Source organism: Agelaius tricolor, unplaced genomic scaffold, assembly GCF_023055355.1.
Source record: "Agelaius tricolor isolate 1412-34295 unplaced genomic scaffold, bAgeTri1.0.p SCAF_37, whole genome shotgun sequence".
Taxonomy (NCBI): Eukaryota; Metazoa; Chordata; class Aves; order Passeriformes; family Icteridae; genus Agelaius; species Agelaius tricolor.
The window spans coordinates 3,112,806-3,137,402 of NW_027269297.1; the positions used below are offsets into that span (position 1 = coordinate 3,112,806).

The window sequence follows — 24,597 nt, forward strand, 5'->3', positions numbered from 1 at the left end:
GGGCAGGTGATTAAATGATTCCCTTGGATCTGGCTGCAACTGTAATCCATTACCTCATGGAATTAAAAAAAACCCCAATCCTTGTAAGTCACAGAGTACAAAACAATTCTTCTTCAGACACAGCTGACCCTGTACTGGCAGGGGAAAAATGCCAGAGGTGGAAGATCCAACCCCGTGGGAAGGGCTGGAAGGAGCTTTAGGGGAGCCACAGGCAGTGCTGGGAGCAGGACTGGCAAGGGCAGGGAGGAAAACAGCACCTGAGCCTGAGACAGCACAGCCAACGTGAGTCCTGAGCAGGCTCAGCCCAGGGACAGCTTTGTCACCTCTGTGGGGACACTGGGAACGTGAACATCGTGATCAAGAAAATCCAAGTCATGGTGTTCTCTGCCACCACCTGTTTGGACTGATGCAGGCAGGGAAAATATAAAATATCAATGTTTTCAGAACATCCATCCATGCCATCGATGCCTGCTGTTACAGAAATCCATTTCCACAGGTTGGGAAAATCATGTTAAACTAGAAAACTAAAAAAAAAAAATATTCCTTAGGGGAAAGTACAAATATAAATTGATTGGGTAGAGCCACCTTTGCAGGAGCTCAATCCCAGTTTTTCCAGGCCTTGCTCACTGAATCCTACAGGGATTGGATTCTTTGTACCCAAGTTTTGGGTTCTGGTGATCTTTCCATTTCCCAAAAATCCCATTTTTAAGAACACCCAGCACTTTTGGCATGTCCAGCTCTGGATCTGATCTGCCAGGACTTGCCAGGGGCACAACAACTGCTCCACCCTCAGAGCACCGTGGGGAATAAGAGCAGGAGAAATGAAATGTTGGGGTGGATTTGGGTGCCAGAAGGTCCCTAAATCAGCCCTACAGTTCTGGAGAGAGGAATCCAAGGGATGGTGGCCACAAACCACCTCCTGCCCATGATTTAGGGGCTGCAAAGCACCCCCTGCAAGATTTGGAGGCTGCAGACCAGCCCCTAGCCAGGACTTAGGCACAGCAAAGCACCTCCTATCCAAGATTTAGAGGCTGCAGAGCACCCCCTGCAAGGTTTAGGGGCAGCAAGCCACCCCCTGCCCAACATTTAGGGGCTGCAAAGCACCCCTGTCCAAGATTTAGGGAATACAAACCACACCCTGCAAGATTTAGGGGCTGCAAAGCACCTCCCTATACAATATTTAGGGGCTGCAAACCGGCCTCTCTCCAACACTTAGGGGCTGCAAAACTCCCTTGTCCAAGATTTAGGGACTGCAAACCACCCCCTATACAAGATTTAGGGGCGGCAAACCACTCCCTGCAATATTTAGGGAGTACAAACCACCCCCCTATACAAGATTTAGGGACTGCAAACCATCCCCTATACAAGATTTAGGGGCTGCAAAGCACCCCCTGCAAGATTTGGAGGCTGCAGACCACCCCCTAGCCAGGACTTAGGCACAGCAAAGCACCCCCTATTCCAAGATTTAGGGGCTGCAAAGCACCCCCTATCCAAGATTTAGGGGCTGCAAACCATCCCCTATACAATATTTAGGGGCTGCAAACCACTCCCCTATACAAGATTTCAAGATTTAGGGGCTGCAAAGCACCCCCTGCAAGATTTAGGGGCTGCAAAGCACCCCCTGTCCAAGATTTAGGGACTACAAACCACTCCCCTATACAATACTTAGAGGCTGCAAACCACCCCCTATACAAGATTTAGGGACTGCAAACCATCCCCTATGCAATATTTTAGGGACTGCAAAGCACCCCCTGCAAGATTTAGGGGCTGCAAAGCATCCCCTGCAAGATTTAGGGCTGAAAACCACCCCTTATACAAGATTTAGGGGCTGCAGAGCACCCCCTGCAAGATTTAGGGGCTGCCAAGCCCCTCTGGAGCACCCTAAGGATGGACATTCCACCCCTCTATGGGTTCATCACTTGAGAGCTGGATGTGACCCTTGTGGATCTCTCCAAACTCAGAATATTCTGGGATTTCTGTATAAAATTGCCTTGAGTTGGATTTATTCAATCTCATGGGTCACAAGCCACCAATCCATCCAACCCCTCTTCCCATCTCCCAAAATCTGATTCCTCCCTTGTCTGCTCCTCCAGGGCCTCATCTCTTTGGGCATCAACCCCTGGACCTAAATGTTGCTTTTTTCCCCCAAAGCAGAGCTCTGTGAGTGGCTGTGGAGCAGGGTGAGGAGATGTCACAGGGTGTCACAAGGTCAGGAGATGTGCAAACCATCCCTTCCACTGTGCTCCTGTGAATTTTCACACACTTGGGGCAGGGCAGACTCAATTTGAGGCAAAATAAGCAAAAATCCACAATTTTGTCCTCACTTTGAATTGTTGTCACAAAAATCTCCTCGTGCTTTTGAAAACCTGGTGAAAAATCATGGGAAAAGGTGATTTTAAGCAATTTCAATCTTAGGTCCATGGAAGTGAGTTGGTTTTTTTCTCCTAATTTCTAAGAAATCTTCCCATGCAAAACACAGAAGCAAATAAGCACCATCATCATCTTGCATTTTCAAATACCAGAACCAAGAAATTCATCAAAGAGCAGGAGCAAGTATCCTCATTTGACTTCTTTTCAAGGCTGGCCAGAAAATAATTGTAAGGAAAAAATGGTATTTAAAATTATCAAACAGCCAGAGCATAAATAGGAACTGATTACTGCAGTAATGACAAAATAAAATGGTAAGAAGAATAAAATAGGCAAATTAATAATATTCTTTTCCTTCACATGTAATAAACTGGCTCCACTTGGCCTTTTGTCTTTGCTAAAGTGGATTAAAGTCCCAGTAAAAAGAGATTTCCACCAAAGGAATCCGGCTGCAGTTCAGGATTTTTCCAGTAAATTGAGCAGGAAATTTCTTTTTTCTTTGTGCTTGAGCTTCTCCAGCCTTGGAGGTCCCCCTTGTAAAAGGGGTCTGGAAAACATCAGCAGCTCCCAGTAAAATGCAGGACCAAACTTTTTGGTGTTGCTGCTGAAATTCCAGAAGAGTTCAAGGAACCTTTTCAGCAAATCCTCGTGAGGAATCCCAGAACAGAGTCATGGAATGGTTTGGGTTGGAAGGACCTTAAATCCCATCCCAGCCTCTGCAGGGACACCCTCCACCCCCCCAGGCTGCTCTGAGTCCATCCAACACTTGGATATTTCCAGGGATGTCTCAAACACAGGAACCTGGACCTCAAATATTCCCACCTACACCTCATTTCTGCACCTCCAGGAGCCAGGAAAAGTTGGGCCCAAGGCAAAGCTCTCCTCAAAGGGTATCACATGCTTGTCCTCATCCAGGCATCTGGGAATCCCAAATGGATGTTCCTGCCTCCAAACCAGAGCATTTTATTCCACCCAGCTCTTTCAAACAGCAAGGAAATGGAATTCAAGCCCATTTTTCAGCTATTTAAGAGAATGCCTTTGCACTTCAGTTCTCAAGATTATTATAAAAATATTGATTTCTGTGCACACACACAGAAATAACTCATTAAAAATCATTAAACTCATCTCCTCATTAAAAATCCAAAGTGGGATGTTAACACTTCACCTGGTGAAATCTACCTTAAAAAAACCAAAAATCCTCCTAAAACACAATTATTCAAAGCTGAGGCCTTACAAAGAGCACCAAACTGAAAGAAATCCTTCCTTAAACTCCTAATTAAGTGCTCAGCACTGAAGTATTGGGCCAGAGGTGGTGCAGGAGGGCTCCCAGACCATGGGATGCTCCAGCTGGACAGACAGACAGACAGTGAAATGCAGAAGGGAAATGCTCTCCCAAGGAATCAAAGGTGCTTACGCAGCTATGGAGATGTTGGCTGCTGACATGGGGCTCACTTCTGCCACCTCCTTGGCCTTCTGCAGGGCCAGCTTCTGGTTGGTGGCTTCCTCCATCTCCTCCTCGTCCTGGGGCACAAAAACAAGAGAAAACAGGGAATAAATCATGGAATAACAACGAGCAGAGCTCCTCTGGAGTGTGGTGCTGCCACTGGTGGGCTGCAAGGACTCCCTGTTCAAGGACTCCCTATTTAATTTAGGGCTGCAAGGACACAGGAGTTTCAATTTAGGGCTTCTAAAACACAGGAATTTCAATTTAGGGCTGCAAGGAATTTCAATTCAGGGCTGCAAGGACACAGGGATTTCAATTTAGGGCTTCTAAAACACAGGAATTTCAATTTAGGGCTGCAAGGACACAGGAATATCAATTTAGGGCAGCAAGGATTTCAATTTAGGGCTAAATTTAGCCCTAAATTTCAATTGAGGGCTTCTAAAACACAGGAATTTCAATTTAGGGCTGGAAGGACACAGGAATTTCAATTGAGGGCAGCAAGGACACAGGGATTTCAATTTAGGGCTTCTAAAACACAGGAATTTCAATTTAGGGCTGCAAGGACACAGGGATTTCAATTTAGGGCTGCAAGGACACAGGAATTTCAATTTAGGGCTTCTAAAACACAGGAATTTCAATTTAGGCCTGCAAGGACACAGGGATTTCAATTTAGGGCTTCTAAAACACAGGAATTTCAATTTAGGCCTGCAAGGAATTTCAATTTAGGGCTGGAAGGACACAGGAATTTCAATTTAGGGCTTCTAAAACACAGGAATTTCAATTTAGGCCTGCAAGGACACAGGGATTTCAATTTAGGGCTTCTAAAACACAGGAATTTCAATTGAGGGCTGCAAGGACACAGGAATATCAATTTAGGGCAGCAAGGACACAGGGATTTCAATTGAGGGCTTCTAAAACACAGGAATTTCAATTTAGGCCTGCAAGGACACAGGGATTTCAATTTAGGGCTTCTAAAACACAGGAATTTCAATTTAGGGCTGCAAGGACACAGGAATTTCAATTTAGGGCTGCAGGGACACAGGAATTTCAATTTAGGGCTGCAGGGACACAGGAATTTCAATTTAGGGCTGCAAGGAATTTCAATTTAGGGCTGGAAGGACACAGGAATTTCAATTTAGGGGTTCTAAAACACAGAAATTTCAATTTAGGGCTGCAAGGACACAGGAATTTCAATTTAGGGCTGCAAGGACACAGGAATTTCAATTTAGGGCTTCTAAAACACAGGAATTTCAATTTAGGGCTGCAAGGACACAGGGATTTCAATTTAGGGCTTCTAAAACACAGGAATTTCAATTTAGGGCTGCAAGGAATTTCAATTTAGGGCTGGAAGGACACAGGAGTTTCAATTTAGGGCTTCTAAAACACAGGAATTTCAATTTAGGGCTGCAAGGACAGAGGAATTTCAATTTAGGGCTACAAGGACAGAGGAATTTCAATTTAGGGCTGCAAGGACAAAGGAATTTCAATTTAGGGCTGCAAGGAATTTCAATTTAGGGCTGCAAGGACACAGGAATTTCAATTCAGGGCTGCAAGGACACAGGGATTTTAATTTAGGGTTTCTAAAACACAGGAATTTCAATTTAGGGCTGCAAGGACACAGGAGTTTCAATTTAGGGCTTCTAAAACACAGGAATTTCAATTTAGGGCTGCAAGGACAAAGGAATTTCAATTTAGGGCTGCAAGGACAAAGGAATTTCAATTTAGGGCTTCTAAAACACAGGAATTTCAATTTAGGGCTGCAAGGAATTTCAATTTAGGGCTGCAAGGACACAGGGATTTCAATTTAGGGGTTCTAAAACACAGGAGTTTCAATTTAGTGCAGCAAGGACACAGGGATTTCAATTTAGGGCTTCTAAAACACAGGAATTTCAATTTAGGGCTGGAAGGACACAGGAATTTCAATTGAGGGCAGCAAGGACACAGGGATTTCAATTTAGGGCTTCTAAAACACAGGAATTTCAATTGAGGGCAGCAAGGACACAGGGATTTCAATTGAGGGCTTCTAAAACACAGGGATTTCAATTTAGGGCTGCAAGGACAGAGGAATTTCAATTTAGGGCTTCTAAAACACAGGGATTTCAATTTAGGGCTGCAAGGGCACAGGGATTTCAATTTAGGGCTTCTAAAACACAGGGATTTCAATTTAGGGCTGCAAGGAATTTCAATTTAGGGCTGGAAGGACACAGGGATTTCAATTTAGGGGTTCTAAAACACAGAAATTTCAATTTAGGGCTGCAAGGAATTTCAATTTAGGGCTGGAAGGACACAGGGATTTCAATTTAGGGCTTCTAAATCACAGGAATTTCAATTGAGGGCAGCAAGGACACAGGGATTTCAATTTAGGGCTTCTAAAACACAGGAATTTCAATTGAGGGCAGATTTTCTTGCAAGGAGCCCCCAGTCTGGTGCAGGTTGAGGTGAGAATGGCAAGGTTTGGCCAAGAGGGTTTTTTACCCTCACAAACGTTCTTGGCTCTGCTGGGTCTCCTCTCAGAACACGGCACTGGTGAAGGAGACTCTGAGGGAGCAGGGATGGGACAATTCCAGGTGGAATTCCCCATTTATGCCAGAGCTGTGTGTGGAACAACCTCTAAGGCCAATGTCCTGCTGGAACACCTGCACGGGCTCCTAAATCCTCCCTGACCCCCTGCCAAGGGGACTTTTCTGAAACAATAATAAAAAAGGATGGATTTGGGATGGTCCTGCTCCCATCAGTTATTCACACCCACCTCAGATCCCTGAGGACTCAGAAAACAAAAAAAGAACCCTATTAAATGTAGTTGGTGGAGCAAAGGGTTCTGCTCCTGCTTCCTGCGTATCCCTGGCTCATGAGGATTTTTAACCTCTGAAGATTGTACCTGGGATTTCTCTCTTCCTACCCAACATGAAAAGCTCCACTAAAACACAAAATTAAGGATCTTAATTAAAAAAAAATACAAAAATTTATTTCAAAAATTTAAAATTTAAGGATCTTTAACATTGAGGCAACAGCAAAACCCAAGGAAACAACCTGGCTCCCCTTCAGTGGTCACCAAAGTCACTTTGCTGGAATTTTCTAACCAAAATAAAGTCAAATCATGGCAGGGTAAGCACAGAGTTCTGGTAGCATCACCAGCATCTCACAAATCCAGAGAAAACCACACTGAGAGAGCCACAGGTTCTTCTGTCAAACTCCATGGAATGCTCAGGTCTGCCTCTGCTCTCCAGGCTGCTGCTGCAAGCAGTCAGGATTAAAATAATGAGAGCAGACAGATCTCCAGCTTTGGAATAGGAAATTATAGAGATTTATCCACCCTGAATTCCATCTGCATAAACAGCTCCTCGCTCTGCCTTTGGTGCTATTTGCTTCCACTGAACTCATTTGGAAACTGTTTTATTTTTCTCCTTCAGAAGGAAAAAAATTATGGAAAATTGATTTAAAAATCGTTACCATATAAATTTCTTCCTTTTTTTTTTTTTTCTTTTTTTCCCTTTGCAAATATTTGCAAGTCTATAACCAGGCCTGCATAAAAGACCTGCTGAGCAATTATACAAAGTCAATATTTCTCAGCTGCCAAATTCCAGTATTTTATGGATTTTTTTCCCCATAATTTCCAGTATTTTATTTTTATTTTATGCCAAATTCCAATTTATCAAAGCTCTGGGAGCTCGTTGCCAACCAAGGGTGTTTGGATTAATCCTGGCCCCCAGCTCAGCCCCAGCTGACACCCCCCTGTCCTTTCACCCTGCTGGGGTGGGAAAGCAGCAAAGCACCCATGGATTGGGATCAATTCAGTGGATTTGGGGAGGAAAAAGAGAAAGGAATGAATTCCACATTTCCCACCCTGGGTTTTGCCATCCCCAGGGCAGCAGAGCTCCCTCCATGGAGCAGGACTGGGACAGACAGATGTTGTCACCCTGTCCCAGCTGTGTGTCCCCAGGTCCCTGTGCCCCCCAGTTTTTCCCCCTGGACTCTGTGGGGTCGCTGCTCAGCAAGAACAAAACATCCCAGAGTGGTTCCAACACAAATTCTCTTTCCCACACAAATCCCACAGCAGCTCCTGGTTTGTTTTTTTAATTAAAAAAAAAATAAAATTAACTGTGCCCATCACCAATGCAGCAGAAATGTTATCCTCAGGACACAAATTTTATAAGGAATAACACCCCAATTAAAAAATCTTTCAGGTTTTCCTTTCATCCTCCAGGTAAATTCAAATTATTTCTTCCTTTGAGGGATCTCCAGCAGCCTTAAAAACCAAAGGCTGCTGATTTTTCTTTCTCTGCCCCTAAAGCACCAGGTGCAGGTTTTAAAACCACTTTGAAATTTGTGGTTTCTGCTCCATTCTCCCGGGTGCCTCTGTAATTCTGCTGGATTTCCATCCTGAAGGAGCAGCAAACGCAGCTGTTCCTCCCTCACAACGAGCCCAGCCCTCAGCAGATGTTTGCTTTGTAATATCTCTGTGCCTCCTGCCATGCAGATATTGCAGATGACTCCAAAAATTCGTTGATTTTTTACCTGATATTTCAAATTCCAGCTCAAACTGTCACCCCCATTTCAGAGATAAAGCTCTTGCCCATAAGGACATCCCTGGTTCATGTCCTTTCTGTTTTCTAGAGGTTTAAATTTTCATTTAAATCAATTTCTCACAGAGTAAAACCCATTTTTGGGGCTACCCATCATGATGTGCACCATTAAAAGTGAATTTTCTTGAATATATCCAGCCAGTTAAAGCCTTTTGCAGAGGAAGGAGGGGGATTTATGGATGCTCAGCTCTGGGTTTGGCCACTCCCTTCAGTCCAGAATTTCTGGGCATCCCTCAAGAATTTTATACAAATTTATATCAAATTCCCACATCCTTCATATATGTTTATATCCTGCTTTTTTCAGGGATCACTGGCAGTGCACAGAGATGAGAAAACACTTTTTGCTTGAAGATATTTATGAAAATAAAGCCTCAGTTGTAGTGGGTTTACCCTCCAGTTGAGTGAGGATGAAGCAGGAGCTGCTGGATGTCACCAGAGACATTCTGCATGACCAGCAGAGAGATCTGAAAAGCAAATTCTGGGCACAATTGTAAATTCTGCTCTGAATAAGTGAACAGGAAGAAAAACCTGTCAATATAGAAAAGAAACCCCTAAAGGTGAGGGAATCCAAAGGGATTGAGGAGAGTTCTCAGGAATCATTAAAAATCAGGTGGCAGAGTTTGAGTCAGGGCAAGACCAGAACAGGAAGAGCAGGAGAGGGAGCTGGGAGCAGATTTTTTATAGATTGAAAGCAAAGGTGGTGATTATTTATTTTTTCCCCCCCAAAATGAGTCATTCCTAAGCACTGGTGAGTTCTGTAGCAGCCACAGGATGATCAAGCTGCAGTTAAATATAGCCCCAGCTCTGAGAGCTCCTCTTACAGGTCACAGAGCCCAGAAATGGCCCAAATGCCACATCAAGAAACCCAAATTAGCATCCAGAAGTGGGGAAAGTTAAGATGTTCCAGTCCTGAGGCAGAGAAGTTTCCTGCCTTCCCTAAACAGAGGCAATTTCAATTGCTCCTGGTTCTCCCACATTAAATTCAGCACTGATCTCAATTAATTTCACAGAATAAATGTCAGGAGAGTCTCCTGGGACCAACTGACTCCTGAATAACTTCCTTGTATCTCTGGGCCATTTTTGGGGCTTGCATGATCATATTTACTCAGCAGGAAATCCCTCATTCTCCAGGTATGTGTCTAATTGAATTTTAGCTTTTTCCTCTTCTTTTGAAAGCCCCAGTGATTTGGGGGAGGGGATCATAAATAAAATTAAACAAAAAAAAAAAAAAATCCCCAAGAGAGTTTTTGGAGAAGCTTTATGATTTGGCAATGCTGTTGAATCCATCAATGTTTAATTAGACTTTATAAACATCCCCAAAGTCAGGTTTCTAACCCTCCCTGTCAGCTGCTGAAATATTCACAAGAAAGCACTTAAAGGATAAAAAAAGAAGGAGGATGAGCTTCATTATCCAAGAATTGTGCTGGGCCTCATCTCCCCTCTTAGCACGTGCAAGGGATGCCCATAAATCTGGGAGGATCTTTGCCTCCAGGCTGAAGATTTCTGTGAGCACAGAAACAGCTGAGCTGCTGAAAGGGGGAAAATTCCCATTAAAAAAAAAATAATAATAAAAGGAAAAACTCCCAAAACAACAGAGAGCCAATAAAGACAGCCATGAGCAGCATTTTAAGGGATGCAGAGCACAGAATTGGGACAAAAATAAAATAATAAAAATTTATAAAATTTTATTTATAATAATAAAAAATTACTTATAATAAAATTATTTATAATAAAATATTTATAATAAATCTATTCATAATAATGAAATTATTTATAAAAATTACTCATAATGAATTTTTTTATTACAATGAAAAATAAGATTTTTTATAATAACAAAAATATTTATTAAAATTATTTATAACTATATATTAACTATATAATTATTTATAATTATATATAATTATATATAATATAACATAATAGTAATTATATATAATAATATATAATAATATATAATATAATATTTATTATAAATTATTTATATTTATTATAAAATATTTATAGTAATAAAAAATATTTTTCACCCAGGAGCCACCAGGCTGTTTGGAGGGTTTGTTGGGAGAAAGCTCCAGAAAAGCTGGAGCCATTCCTGCAGGAAAAGGGGAGATGAGAGAGCAGCTCAGCCACAGCAGGGATGTGGTTTTTGAGGGGAACCTTTGGCTGGTTTGTTCTGCAGCAGCTGGAGGAGGGTGGGAAATGGGGAAATCTCCGTGTCCCTCAAGTGTGGAGCTGCACTGGGGACCCAAAGAGCCAAAAATGCTGGGAAAGCTCGAGTGCAGCAGTGCCAGATCCACCCCCAGAGCTCAGCACCACATCTGTGTGGCTTTTGAACAATTCCATGGGATGGTTTGGGGTGCAAGGACCTCAAACCCATCCAGGACACCTCCCACTGTCCCAGGCTGCTCCAGCTCCTTCCTTTCCTTAAAAATAAAAACCACCTGTGCCTGCTGCTGCCTCAGCACGTGGGCAGAGAGCTCAGCCACTGGCAGGAGGAAAGAAATTAAAGTTTTAAAACACAACCACCCCAATGGGGACACTGCTGCCTGTGCCCCAGCAGGTCACTGTGACTTGCTGCTGATGGCAGCAGCACAGGAATGGGTGAGAAAAGCTAAAAATGTGCAAAAATCCCTTCAAATCTCCTCATAAATCCACCAGATATGCCAAGAAATCAAAATTGTGTAATAACCCAAATACCAAGGGCAACAGTCACAATCCTCCTGCACAACCCTGGCTGAGCTGTTCTCAGTGTAAACATTTTCCAACAGAAATCTGTGTCCACATCCAGAAAAGTCACACCAGTGTCACTGCCATCCTGTCACTGCCATCCTGTCACTGCCATCCCCTGGCTTTGTGCCTCTGACTTCTCTTACACCTGGGGAGAGGCAGGAATCTCCCAACATCTCCCCTGAGTGCTCACAACAGCCTCTGCAAATTGTTTTGCCTGGAGCTGATTGGAAAATTTTAATTCTTTAATCCATCACCAACCTCAGCAAGGTAAAGGACACAAAGTGTGAGACCAAACTAAACACAAAATATTCCCTGCAAGTTGAAATAAAGAAACCTGCACGGGAATAAACCTCTCTGCAGTGCAAGCTGGTCACCAGAGGGGAAAAAGCAGCACCACAAAGCCTGAATTTGCTCCTGTCTGAGCTTCCAATCAGCCAAAAAAACTGTTAATTGCTTCTCCTCTGCTCTTGGAAACAGAAAATGTGAGATGAGCAATGCCCACCCTGGGATAAAGCAAATACAAAATATTCACTGCAACCAAAAATAAAGCAAGCTGAAGGGGAATAAACCTCTCTGCAGTGCAAACTGGTCACCTGAGGGGCAGCAGGTGATGCCTCAGGTTTTAGATTTTCTATTTTTCACATCCTGTGCTGCTTTAGTGTGTGGGTCTGGGCTTCACATCAGGGGATGCTGAGCTCTGTGCACAGAGCAGGGAGACAAAACAATTCCTGCTCCAGCTGGGCACCAAGGACAAATGACCCAAATCTCAGCCCAAGAGCACAAACCCCGTGGGCTGGAGAGAGAAAAACAAGGATGGGACTTCAGGGGCTAAAGCTGGAATGGGACAATGAACTGCAAGATGCAAATGGAGCAGAACTGATAAAAATGTGAGATCTCATGACCAAGCTCCCTTTTCCTCCCATCTTGGAGCCATCTGGGTGCTGCCAGGGTGTGACCTTTGAAGGTCCTTCAATAAATCTCCTCTTTATTCCCTTTAACTCCATCTGGCCTCTGTCCCAGCTCCTTCAGGCACCCCAGGGCTCCAGGGGACAGCTCAGGGGGTCACCCTTGCTTTGGAATTGACAATAAAATGCAATGTCCCACCTACCTTGGTCAGCTCCTGGGCGTTGGCCAGGTTGTCCACAGCGATGGCCAAGAAGACGTTCAGGAGAGTATCTGTGGGAGCAGCTAAGGAAAAGCTCTTCACATGGCACAGGAGCAATCATTCCCTCCCTGCTGCCCCTCTTTCCCCATTTTGTGTTTTATGGATTGATCTCTGGAAGCTTTGCCACCATTCCCAGCTCACCCACCCTGCCCAGAGCTGGCCCTGCAGGGCTGGACACACATTTGTGTCCCCAGCACCCTCTGCAGAGGGGACAGGACCTGAGGGGTGTCACCCCATCAGAGGGGAAGGGTGGGACCTCCTGCTGCCCCCAGAGGCACCACAGCCCCTGGTTTTCCACCCCTCCAGCCCAGAAATGCAGATTTCAGCCTCATTTTCCCTTCATGCAGATTTCAGCCTCATTTTCCCCTCACGCAGATTTCAGCCTCATTTTCCCCTCACGCAGATTTCAGCCTCATTTCCCCCTCTTGTTTAAAAGGACAAGCAGTGGAGCTGCAGGAAATGGGTCATTTTAAGCCAACATTTACATTTTTATACACACAGAGCTGTATAAAGCGCCACGGAGAGCATGGAGAAGTGAATCTCCGGTCATTGCTGCTGGGAGGAAACAATCCTGGCTTATCTCATTGGAGTCAGGCTGGCACTGGGGCACCCCAGCCATGCTGAGCCCCACACAGAGCTCAGCAGCCCCTAAGCCCAGCCCAGAGCCCAGCTAAGCCAGGGCAGTGCCCACACCAGGCCTCTCAGCAGAGCTCTGCATCCCATCCCTGAGACAGAACACTGGCCTGGAATTATTTATTCCTCTTTTACTTTCATTTTTCCACTTAATGATTTGAGCTTTTGCTGAGTTTATTGTTGTTATTCCAGCCTTGTGGCTGCAAAACAGCCCCAGAGTAGCCATAAATCAGCTGCCTTTGCACAGGGAAGGAGGGCAAGCAGAGCAAAACACAGCAAAACCACTGTCCCAAAGGAGAGGAGAAAATGTGTTTGGCTCTTGCACATCACCTGGGGACAGAGAGTCACTCACTGCAGAGCTCTGTTTGCTCCTCCAGGTAGGAATGTGCAGGGGAATGGTTCATAAACCCACTGAAAGGACTGCAGGAGCTTTAGGAAACTAAGCCAGGTGTTTGCAGGAGGCTCCAGGAGAGCTGGAGAGGGACTGGGAACAAGGATGGAGGGACAGGACCCAGGGAATGGCTCCCACTGCCAGAGGGCAGGGATGGATGGGATATTGGGAATTGTTCCCTGTGAGGGTGGGCAGGCCCTGGCACAGGGTGCCCAGAGCAGCTGGGGCTGCCCCTGGATCCCTGGCAGTGCCCAAGGCCAGGCTGGACAGGGCTGGGAGCACCTGGGACAGTGGGAGGTGTCCCTGCCATGGCTGGGTGATCTCTGAGCTCCCCTCCAACCCAAACCATCCTGGGATTTGCTGTTCCCTGCCTTGAGCTGTGGGGTGGGAGGGCAAGGGCAGGCCTGGAATGAGGCTGGTGAGGGGGGAAGGCAGAAACCCCTCCTGGGAGGGCAGCACAAGTGAGCCACATTTCTCCTTTACCAAGACATCAATTGCCCATTTCCTTTGAGGGTGGGGGGCTGAGGGCACCCCTGGGCTGTGCTGGGTGTTTGGGTTTTTGTCCTCTGGGGTGCTTCCAACAGTCTGGAAACACTTCCAAGCCTCCTATCAGGGAATAAATGTCTCAGCAGGACAACTGCCTCCCTCCCCCTGCCTCCCACACCCTCTGGAAGTGGATCATGTAACAAAGGCAACCCCTGGAAATGAAATTAATTTCTTTTTATCAGATCAGCCTGGCCTGATCCAAGCAGACACAGTCTGGCAGACTCGGGTGTTTCTGCCCCCAAAAAGGTCCCTCAGTCCTCTCTGCAGGCCTGGGGGATTCCTGAATTTCTGCCAAACTGCAGGCTCTGCCTCAGGCTGTGTAACCTGGATGAGCCTGGAGCCAGGAACCATCTCCTGCCTGGCACCTGAGGGCCAGGGAAGGGCAGCATCCTCCAGGCAGTTCCTGCTTTTCTTCTCAGGCTCCTCTGCAGTTTTTCTTGGAGTTTTTTTTCCTTCTTTTTTATTGTCTCAACAGATGCCTCAATTTATCAATTAAGTGAATAACAGTGAGCCCAGGCATGGTGTAATTTCCTGGAAAATGGGCCAAATCCTGTTGTTACTTTAATCATAAAACTTTCATTAAACCATCTCTGGTTCCACACAGACTCTCTGGAAATGTAAACCTAACATGAGACACTTCCCACTTAGAAAAACAAACTTTTCCTTGCCATGAAAAAGAAAATTTCTCCCTCTCTGTGCTCACAGAACCTCACCTGCAGCAAACTCATCCCAATATGAAGGACTCAGGGAGGATCAAAGAACCACACCTGGCACATCCTCCTTCCTTCCTCAACATCCAGTGATGTCTCAAGGAGCTCAAGGAGCCACCAGCATGGAAGAGGCACTGGAGATGTCTGGAGGAACTCAGGAAAAACAGCCCTGGATCCCCTCAGCAGGAGAAGGGAAAACAAGAGAGCTGCACCTGATGAGATTTAGGGAGAAGGTGGGTGAGGTTCCCACTCTCCAAATCCCAAATCCACGGCAGGGGCAGCAGATCCCCTCCTCTTGACCATGCCCTGCTCTTTCCCTGGCACTGGAAGCCAAAGGAGCAGGGAGAGGCCCCCTCTGAATTCAAGGTGAGGAAGGGAATAAGGGAATTCGTGCCCCGTTCCTCAGGAACGCTGGAGCTCAGCAGCTCAGAGGTGCAAAGTCCCTCCCTCAGCTGTGCTGTCGAGCCTGATTACTGCTTAATCTCATTTCCAAACGCCAAGCCCAGAGGATTTCGAGCTCTCCCTCCCTCCCTGCTCTCCTCTGACCCAGTTTTGCAGAGCCTGGTGTTTCTGGAAGGGCCGTGCTGGCTGCTGTGAGGAGATGTCTGAGCATCACTGCCACAGGAATGGGGTAAATCCTTGGGGACACTCATGTGACAGGCACAGCTCCCACTGCCTGCTCTGCTCTTCCTGTCCCTGCTCCTCATCGTGCAGGACAGAATTCCAGCCAAGGCAAAGGGCTGGAGCACTGCTGTGCCACCCATGGGCACCAATGTCACCGATGGCACCTTCTGTCCCCTCCACTCCAGCTGGAGCAGCCCATTTCTGCAGGAACTCTGTCCTGAGCCCCAGCATTTCCCCCAGTTCATCCCTCCCCTTCTCCTGCATCTCCAGCACAAACAAGACTCCAAGGAAAAGAGGAATGCTGGGACTGTAACCAGTGAGAAGGCCAGGAAATCCTCATGGGAGCTCCTGGCTGGAGCAGCAGCACTGGGAGCTCTCATCCCACTTTGGGATGTTCCCATCCCACTCTGGGACATTCTCATCCCACTCTGGGACGTTCCCATCCCACTCTGGGACGTTCCCATCCCACTCTGGGACGTTCCCATCCCACTTTGGGACATTTCTCATCCCACTCTGGGACGTTCTCATCCCACTCTGGGACATTCCCATCCCACTTTGGGACATTCTCATCCCACTCTGGGATGTTCCCATCCCACTTTGGGACGTTCCCATCCCACTTGGCAGAACAAACAAAGCAGCCAGGGCTGCCTCAGCTCAGCCACAATTCCTGGGTTTCCTGTTTTAGGGATGCTCCCTCTGGATCCACACAGCTTGTGGCTGCAGCCACAGATCACAGAATCACAGAATCAATCACAGAATCAGTCATTCAATCAATCACAGAATCAATCACAGAATCAGTCATTGAATCAATCACAGAATCAATCACAGAATCACAGGATTACAGGACCAATCACAGAATCAATCATAGAATCACAGAATCAGTCATGGAATCACAGAATCAATCACAGAATGAGTCACAGAATCAGAGAACCACAGGATTACAGGATCAATCACAGAATCAATCACACAATCACAGGATCAGTCACTGAATCAATCACACAATCACAGAATTAACCAGGCTGGAAAAGCCCTTTGTGATCAAGTCCAACCTAGACCTGACACCACCTTGTCACCCGGAGCCACATCCAATCTTTCCTTAAACTCCAGGGATGGGGACTCCAAACCCCCCTGGGCAGCCCCTTCACTGCCCACCACTCTTTCTGGGAAGAACTTCTCCCTGAGATCCAGCCTAACCCTCCCTGGTGCAGCTCAGGGCTGTGTCCTCACACCAGTGACGCTGTGGCTGCCTGGTGCTGGCACTGGCACAGGGACAGGGCCACCACAGCCCCTCTGCCCTCCTGGCTCTCCTCCTCACACCCAGCTGCTCCATCAGGGAGCTGCTTTGCTTGTTTGTGTATAAAATATAAAATGTATATCAAATACAGCCTCCTTTCCCAAATCCCATCCTGGTGTCACTCTGTCCCTGCCACCCTGGACCTCTGGGACACACCACCCCTTCCCCAGCAGACACTCTGGGACACTGGGGGATGAAAGCTCCCAGTTTCTTGTTACCCTTGAGAGATTTCCATCTCTCAGAAGAACAAAACAGACACTTCACATGCCAAGGCTTGGAGCACTGAACACTCCCAGAAGCTGAAACCCAAGATCCAGAATTAAATTAAATGTGGAAATGAGAGAATTCTGAGCATTTGGGACAGCCCAGCTGGCTAAGGTGCCCTAGACAAAGGCACCAAGAGAATGGAGCTTCATCTCCACCATCATCTGCTCACCTCCACCAAACCCATCTCAATCCTCCCCTGGCTAAAAACAAACTGTTTGTGAAGATATTCAAGGTCCTGCTCTGACCTGCCCTCAATTACTTCTCCCACAATCTAAATTAACTCTTAATAGAACATTTTCAAGGCAAAACACAACAATTAAAATGAAATTCCTTTAAATTAAATGAAAAATTCTGACGTTGCCATAAGAAAAGCGACACCAAGTTGGACAACTCACCTCCAGTGCTGTCAGGAGCAAAGCCATGGCAATAATTTGGCTTTTAAAGGATGAAGCTGTGAGAACTGAGGGAAAAATGGGGATTTCCAGCAGTGTGGGTCTGAGAGACGGTCCAGAATTTCCTTCATTTGCCTCACAATCATCACAAGGACCCTGAAGACCCCAACAGGAGCTCTGGCCTGGCTGAGGTGGACGTTTTCTGGATGTTTTGTGATTGTTTGCAGGTGTGCTCGCTGTGCCTTCACAGAACACTGCTGTGAACAGGTTCTGATAAATGGTGGCTCATCCTTGCACACTCACACCTGCCCCACAGGGTCTGATAAATGGTGCCTTGTCCTTGCACACTCACACCTGTCCCACAGGGTCTGATAAATGGTGCCTTGTCCTTGCACACTCACAGCTGCCCCACAGGTTCTGATAAATGGTGCCTTGTCCTTGCACACTCACACCTGCCCACAGGGTCTGATAAATGGTGCCTTGTCCTTGCACACTCACAGCTGCCCCACAGGGTCTGATAAATGGTGCCTTGTCCTTGCACACTCACACCTGCCCCACAGGTTCTGATAAATGGTGGCTCATCCTTGCACACTCACAGCTGCCCCACAGGGTCTGATAATGGTGCCTTGTCCTTGCACACTCACACCTGCCCCACAGACCGAGGGCTCTCAACACAATGGCCCATGGAGCTCCCCACCTTTTGGCCAGATGCCAACTCCTTTGGATGGAGACTCTGTAAACTGGAACTGTTGAGAGACTTTGGTGAACCCCCACGGACAACAGCGAATCTGTGCCTGGACCATGAGGATTCCATCTCGTTGGTTGTTGCGTTTTGATTTCAGGGTTTACCCCAGAACCTCGGGTCCCTCCCCTGATAATTCCCTCCCAGGTGTGTCAGTCACCTCTCCTTTCCCCTCCCAGCACTGTCTGTCAATCCTGGCATTCCAGAAGGGCACTGAGTGATTGGCAGATCCAAAGGATGCCCTCTACCCCTGGGGGGCATTGGGCCATCCAGGTGTCCTTTGTCCCTTTGTCCCTCCCCTCCTGTCCCTGCTTGGTGCCTCCCTGCCCCTTCCCTGCCCTCTCCCTGGGGTTAAAGGAGCAGCAGCCACGGGCTCAGGGAGTTCTGTTGGAGCTGGTGCTGCATTCAGAGGCCTGAGGGCCAGAATAAAGCTCTGGATCCAAACCCTCCATCAGAACCGACTCCTTTCCTTCACCATTGCCTTAAAGCTTCTCCACAGAGGGAAACCTGAGGAGCACCAGAGCTCCTGCAGGCCTGGACTTGTCTCCAAGTTGCCCAGCTGCAGCACCCAGCCAGCCAGAAGTGTCTGTGGGGTGAAACACCACACACCCAGCCAGCCAAAAGTGTCTGTGGGGTGAAACACCACAGTTCTGCTATTTGGTTCAAGGGCCAGACAAGCTCAGGCACGTCCCATGGGGTTATATTGGTAATATTCCCATAGTTGGTAGCTATATTCCCCTTCCCCCCTTTTTCTTTCTATCCGTTATTTCCTTTTTCTGATCCCTTGCAATCAATCACATTTGCTGATGGCCCTCAATAAAGGTGCATTTGTTGTGATTAAACTGCCAGTCCCCTGCTGTTTGTCTTGTGCACTTTTGGGATCTGGAAATGAACCATCACAACTCACTTGCCTTAGCATGACAGTGGGCAGGACTGTGGCACCAAGGATGGAAGGATACAGTTCCCAAACAGGGTGAGCACGATGAAGTAGATGGAGGAGAACATTCCGGAATGGACGCCGCCCTGCGACTCTATCCCGTGGTACATCACAGCATTCCAGTCCTCGCCCGTCAGGATCTGCACGGGGCAGGGGGGACACAGAGGTCACTCACAGGAAGGGTCACTCACAGGAAGGGCACTCACAGGAAGGGTCACTCACAAGAAGGTCACTCACAGGAAGGGTCACTCACAGGAAGGGTCACTCACAGGAAGGGCACTCACAGAAAGGGTCACTCACAGGAAGGTCACTCACAGGAAGGGTCACTCACAGGAAGGGGCACTCACAGGAAGGGTCACTCACAGGGTCACTCACAGGAAGGGCACTCACAGAAAGGGTCACTCACAGAAAGGGTCACTCACAGGAAGGGTCACTCACAGGAAGGGTCAATCACAGGAAGGGCACTCACAGAAAGGGTCACTCACAGGAAGGGCACTCACAGGAAGGTCACTCACAGAAAGGGTCACTCACAGGAAGGGCACTCACAGGAAGGGTCACTCACAGGAAGGGCACTCACAGGAAGGTCACTCACAGAAAGGGTCACTCACAGGAAGGGCACTCACAGGAAGGGCACTCATAGGAAGGGCACTCACAGAGAGGGTCACTCACAGGAAGGGCACTCACAGGAAGGGTCACTCACAGGAAGGGCACTCACAGGAAGGGTCACTCACAAGAAGGTCACTCACAGGAAGGGTCACTCACAGGAAGGGTCACTCACAGGAAGGGCACTCACAGAAAGGGTCACTCACAGGAAGGTCACTCACAGGAAGGGTCACTCACAGGAAGGGGCACTCACAGGAAGGGTCACTCACAGGAAGGGCACTCACAGGAAGGGCACTCACAGAAAGGAAAGGTCACTCACAGGAAGGGTCACTCACAGGAAGGGTCACTCACAGGAAGGGCACTCACAGAAAGGAAGGGTCACTCACAGGAAGGGTCACTCACAGAAAGGGCACTCACAGAAAGGGCACTCACAGGAAGGGTCACTCACAGAAAGGAAGGGTCACTCAGAGGAAGGGTCACTCACAGGAAGGGCACTCACAGGAAGGGCACTCATAGGAAGGGTCACTCAGAGGAAGGAAGGGTCACTCACAGGAAGGGCACTCACAGGAAGGGCACTCATAGGAAGGGTCACTCACAGGAAGGGTCACTCAGAGGAAGGGTCACTCACAGGAAGGGTCACTCAGAGGAAGGGTCACTCACAGGAAGGGGCACTCACAGGAAGGGTCACTCACAGGAAGGGCACTCACAGGAAGGGTCACTCACAGGAAGGGGCACTCACAGGAAGGGTCACTCACAGGAAGGGCACTCACAGGAATGGTCACTCACAGAAAGGGTCACTCACAGAAAGGGTCACTCACAGAAAGGGTCACCTCATCCCCAGCTGCTGAGAGGTGGCACCCACAGCAGGGTGCTCTGCACTGACCCACGGGCACACACTGGCACTGCTGAGGCCAAGCCCTGAGTGCTGGGCCCAGCTCTGGGCCCTCAGCTTGGGAAGGACATTGAGGAGCTGGAGCACATCCAGAGGGGGCAGCGAGGCTGGAGAGGGGCTGGGAACACAAACCCTGAATACTCATACAACCCTGAATACTAATACAAACCCTGAACCCTCAATACTACTGCTAAATACTCATTTTGCACCAGTCTGAATTGTCTGGTGTTCCTTTCTTCACCAAAATCTGGAATTCTGGGCACATCAGCACACCCTCTGCCTGCCCTGGCAGAGCCAAACAATGACCACTTTTAGTGCATTAAACATCAAGATTTTGGATTGTGAAAATCCAATTGCTAAACAGGAAGTTGTCTTTGGGTTTAGTAGGTGAAAGGGAAAAAAATCTGCCAGTTTTTTTTTACAAAAGCAAGGGAAAAAGTGTCAAAGTTTAAATGGACTTGCAAAAGGTAAATACTTCACAACATAAGATACAAACAAGTAAAAAAAATTTAAAACTATTGAAAAAGGAACAAGTTATTTAAATGTGTCCAATTTTGATAACTGCTGGGTAAATCATTCAAAACAGCATTTCTAGGTAACTGATTACAAAAAAAAACTAATTGAATTTTTTCCTAAACTGAAAGCTGCTTTGGGGAGTCAATTATTCTGACAGTTAACTTAAAAAAATTGGCTCTGAACAGTCTAAAAGCAATAAACTTAAAAGGACTTAATCTTTCATAGTATCCAGGAGTTAAATGTATAAATCAAATAAATTCATTTCATAATAAACAGTTCCTAATTTTCTTTTAATTTTGACTTGAATTTATAATTTAAAACCAAAACATGTAGTATTAAATTGACTAAAAATAAATAACTGGCTCCTGGTTACTATTCTTTTAACAACTTAACTTTTCTTTTTGTTAATACAATTACAAAACACCCAAAACCAAAACACAAAAACCAAAACAAAAACAAAAAAAAAAAAAAAAAAAGAAGAAGAAGAAGATAAAAAGTGCTAAGCCATAAGTATGCTCTAGTAATGGAGTTCCATGTGCAGGATGCTTGGAATGACTGCAAATTCCAAGCTGCAAACTCCAGCCTGGCTGGCAGCTGCTGAGAGAGAGGAAATTTCTGGCTGCAGGGATGGTGCTGATGACAGCACTGGGCAAGAGCGACTCCAGACACAAGGACACCCAGTGCAGACACCAGCTCCTCTCCCAAATGCACAATTCAGCCTCAAATAATTCCAAAATCAGGATTCAGACCCAACAGTGCTGGAGCTACTCTGGATTTGCACCACAGATTATGAAACAGGGCTTTGGGCTTTCCAATCTGCCACTCAATTATGCAGAGTATTGTCCACAAATGTGCATTCACAGAATTTCCATGAATTCACAGCTGCTCCTGCTTTTTGGGAATAGCCATAAAGTGATTTCTGATCACACAAATATTCATGGAAAGGGCAACCACTGGGAACTCTTCTATTTCCAAGCAGAAGACCAGGATTTGCAGGTATGACTGAGTGCAGCAGGGTCTGGGTTCAAAATCCAACTTTTGGATTATTTAGGAGTGGAAGAGTGGAACAAAAAGATCAAGTTTAAAAAAAAGAGATGTTTTATGGGGCTTTTGCAGAGAGATAAATAATCTAAACTGAGCAGCCTGCCTGGAGAAGCTGAGGATGCTCCCTGAGGCCCTGGAAGGAGGAGCTGGTGTCCTTCCCACTGTCACCCATCAGCTGCAGGAATTACTAAAGTAATTAGGGAGCAGCCTGAAGGATCCAGGATCTGCTGGCTCTGTCCTCAAGCAGTTAATGAAATTCCTTCTGCTCTCTCAGGTCTCTTTAGGGATGCTGCAAGGAATTTTTGCTGAGGAGAGGGAAGGACAGCACTGCAGAGGGAGAGGCACAGGCAAAGAGGGCTTGGGAGCAAGGCACAGGTACCTAACACAGAACTCTGCTTTCCAGAGGCTCTGTGCTCAGGGATGATGTTTGTGTGTGTATTTTGATTGTTTTTGTTATTCCCCAGGCTCCAAACTGCCCTCAGCTGTCCCAAATAACCATTTGGAGTGCATCTCCCTGTTTAATACTGAGGGGCCAGCAGGTGATGGAATAAAGCAGCTGTCAAGAGCTGTTGTGCAATGTTAATGGAATAATGAGCAGGATAAGGGTGAGAGAGGAGCAGGAACAGGATTGTGCTGCTTCCAGGGGCTGCAGTGCAAGGGAGGTGCCTGAGGGAAGGCTGAGAGCCAGCAGCTCCAGGGTGCTCTGCACTGACCCACGGGCACACACTGGCACTGCTGAGGCCAAACCCTGAGTGCTGGGCCCAGCTCTGGGCCCTCAGCTTGGGAAGGACATTGAGGAGCTGGAGCACATCCAGAGGGGGCAGCGAGGCTGGAGAGGGGCTGGGAACACAAACCCTGTGAGGAAGCCCTGAGGGAGCTGGGGGTGCTCAGCCTGGAGCAAAGGAGACTCAGGGCTGCCCCCATCACTGCACAGCTCCTGAAAGGTGCCTGTGCTCAGCTGGGGCTGGGCTCTTTCTCCAGCAGCACTGACACAACCAGAGCACACAGCCTCAAGCTGCGCCAAGGGAAATTCAGGTTGGATAGCAGGAAAAAGTTTTTTACAGAAGGAGTGATAAAGTTCTGGAATGGCTGCCCAGGGAGGTGGTGGAGTCCCCATCCCTGGGTGTGTTTAACAAAGCCTGGATGTGGCACTGGGTGCCAGGGTTGAGGTGAGGGGTTGGGGCTGGGTTGGACTCGATGATCTTCAAGGTCTCTTCCAACCCAGTGATTCTGTGTGTCATGGGCAGGCAGAGCTGTGTCCCCATCCTGCCACTGCCACCCCTCATTTCCAGCTGTCCCCACTGCTCTGCTCTGCCTCAGCAGCCTGGGAGGATTTCCAGAAGAAATCAGGGAGCAGGGCCTGGTACCTAACACAGAACTCTGCTTTCCAGAGGCTCTGTGTCATGGATGTTGTTTGTGTGTGTATTTGGATTATTCACAGCTGGGCATTCAGCTCACAGGACTTCCTCAGGAGCTGGAGATGAAGGTTGATGCTCCTCTGAGGGAACTTAGGCTGAGCTCAGCCAACTGCCAGGTGGACAAAACCTATCCTGGGTGTCCAGGGACAGGACCATGACCCAGCCAGGGCTGCTGGGATAAAAATGGGCTAAAGCAGAGGGCAGAAGGGTTTGCTTGAGAAACTTACACAGGGAATCTCCAAAGGTACAGGGGTAGGCAGGGTCTATCTAACTTTATTTATTCAGCACATTGAATGCTGCCTCTGACTGATTCTGCTCTGCTCAGCCTGGCTGAATTATGGAAGAAAAGCTTGGAAAGGGACCCCAACCCCAGAGTGAAGAAACACTGAGCTGGAGTTTGCAGTTCAGGGAAGGAGTGGGATGGAGGGAGAGCAGGGGGTACCAAAGAGCCTCTGGGAGACCACAGTTAATCCAGGGCTGATGGCTTTTGCTGGGTTTAGCTCTTACCCCTGACATTCCAGACAAATATCTTATATCCACATGCTTTCCTTCCCCCCACACTGCAGGACTAACAGGAAATATTCCAGCTGAGTATTCCACAGGCAGCTCCAGTCCCAAAGCAAAGCAAAACCAACATTCCCAGGGCTCATATCCGGAGCTGCTCCCTGGCAATACCTGTCTCTGAGCCCTTCCTTTGATGAGCAAGAAAATCTTATGCAAATGTTATGCAATTCTTAATCCCCCATGATGGGCAATATCCTGTGAGGTGAGCACTGAACCTGCCTCACATCTGGGCAGTTGATCCTGCAGAGCTCTCAGGACAGGCTTCCCTTGAGATTCTTTTTCTGTCTTAATCCAGAAATTGTCATCACCCCCTTTCCCTTCCTTTTTATCTCCTTTTGGGGTCATAACACTGAAATACATCAGCCAGGCCTTGCTGAGATCTGGGGAATTCTGGATCAGGGGGAGCCCACACTGTGCAGGACAAGGCTGGAAATGAAATCTGTGAGGGTCACCTGCAGCTGGAGCAGCCCCAACTCTCCTGAGTTGGGAAACACCTGAAAACATTCTTTTCTAATTATTTTAAACAATTTTAAATTATTGTTTTTAAAAAACGCAGGTAGAAAACAGCTGCAAAATTCAGCTTTAAATCCAAGCATTGCATGTGCCAGAGCTGCAACTCTGTGGGCAGGGGCTAGAGAACACAAAGGGCACACCCAGATGTGGCACAGCCTGGGCACACACAGATTTTAATTCACAGAAATATCTGTCTTATCAGCATTTTTACCCCCTAGCAATAAA

The 24,597-nt window shown here is 47.2% G+C and overlaps 1 protein-coding gene across 11 annotated transcripts in view; it reads right to left on the bottom strand.

Moving 5' to 3' along the window:
- Positions 1-24,597, bottom strand: part of CACNA1B (calcium voltage-gated channel subunit alpha1 B) — a 334,736-nt gene that overhangs the window by 98,100 nt on the left and 212,039 nt on the right. For all 11 annotated transcript variants that reach the window (XM_071453699.1, XM_071453697.1, XM_071453694.1 and 8 more), the window contains 3 exons: positions 18,845-18,962; positions 12,230-12,297; positions 3,782-3,888 (listed from right to left, as the gene is read on the bottom strand). In XM_071453699.1, coding sequence (XP_071309800.1) covers positions 3,782-3,888; positions 12,230-12,297; positions 18,845-18,962 — 293 coding nt within the window. The remainder of the gene's footprint in view (positions 1-3,781; positions 3,889-12,229; positions 12,298-18,844; positions 18,963-24,597) is intronic.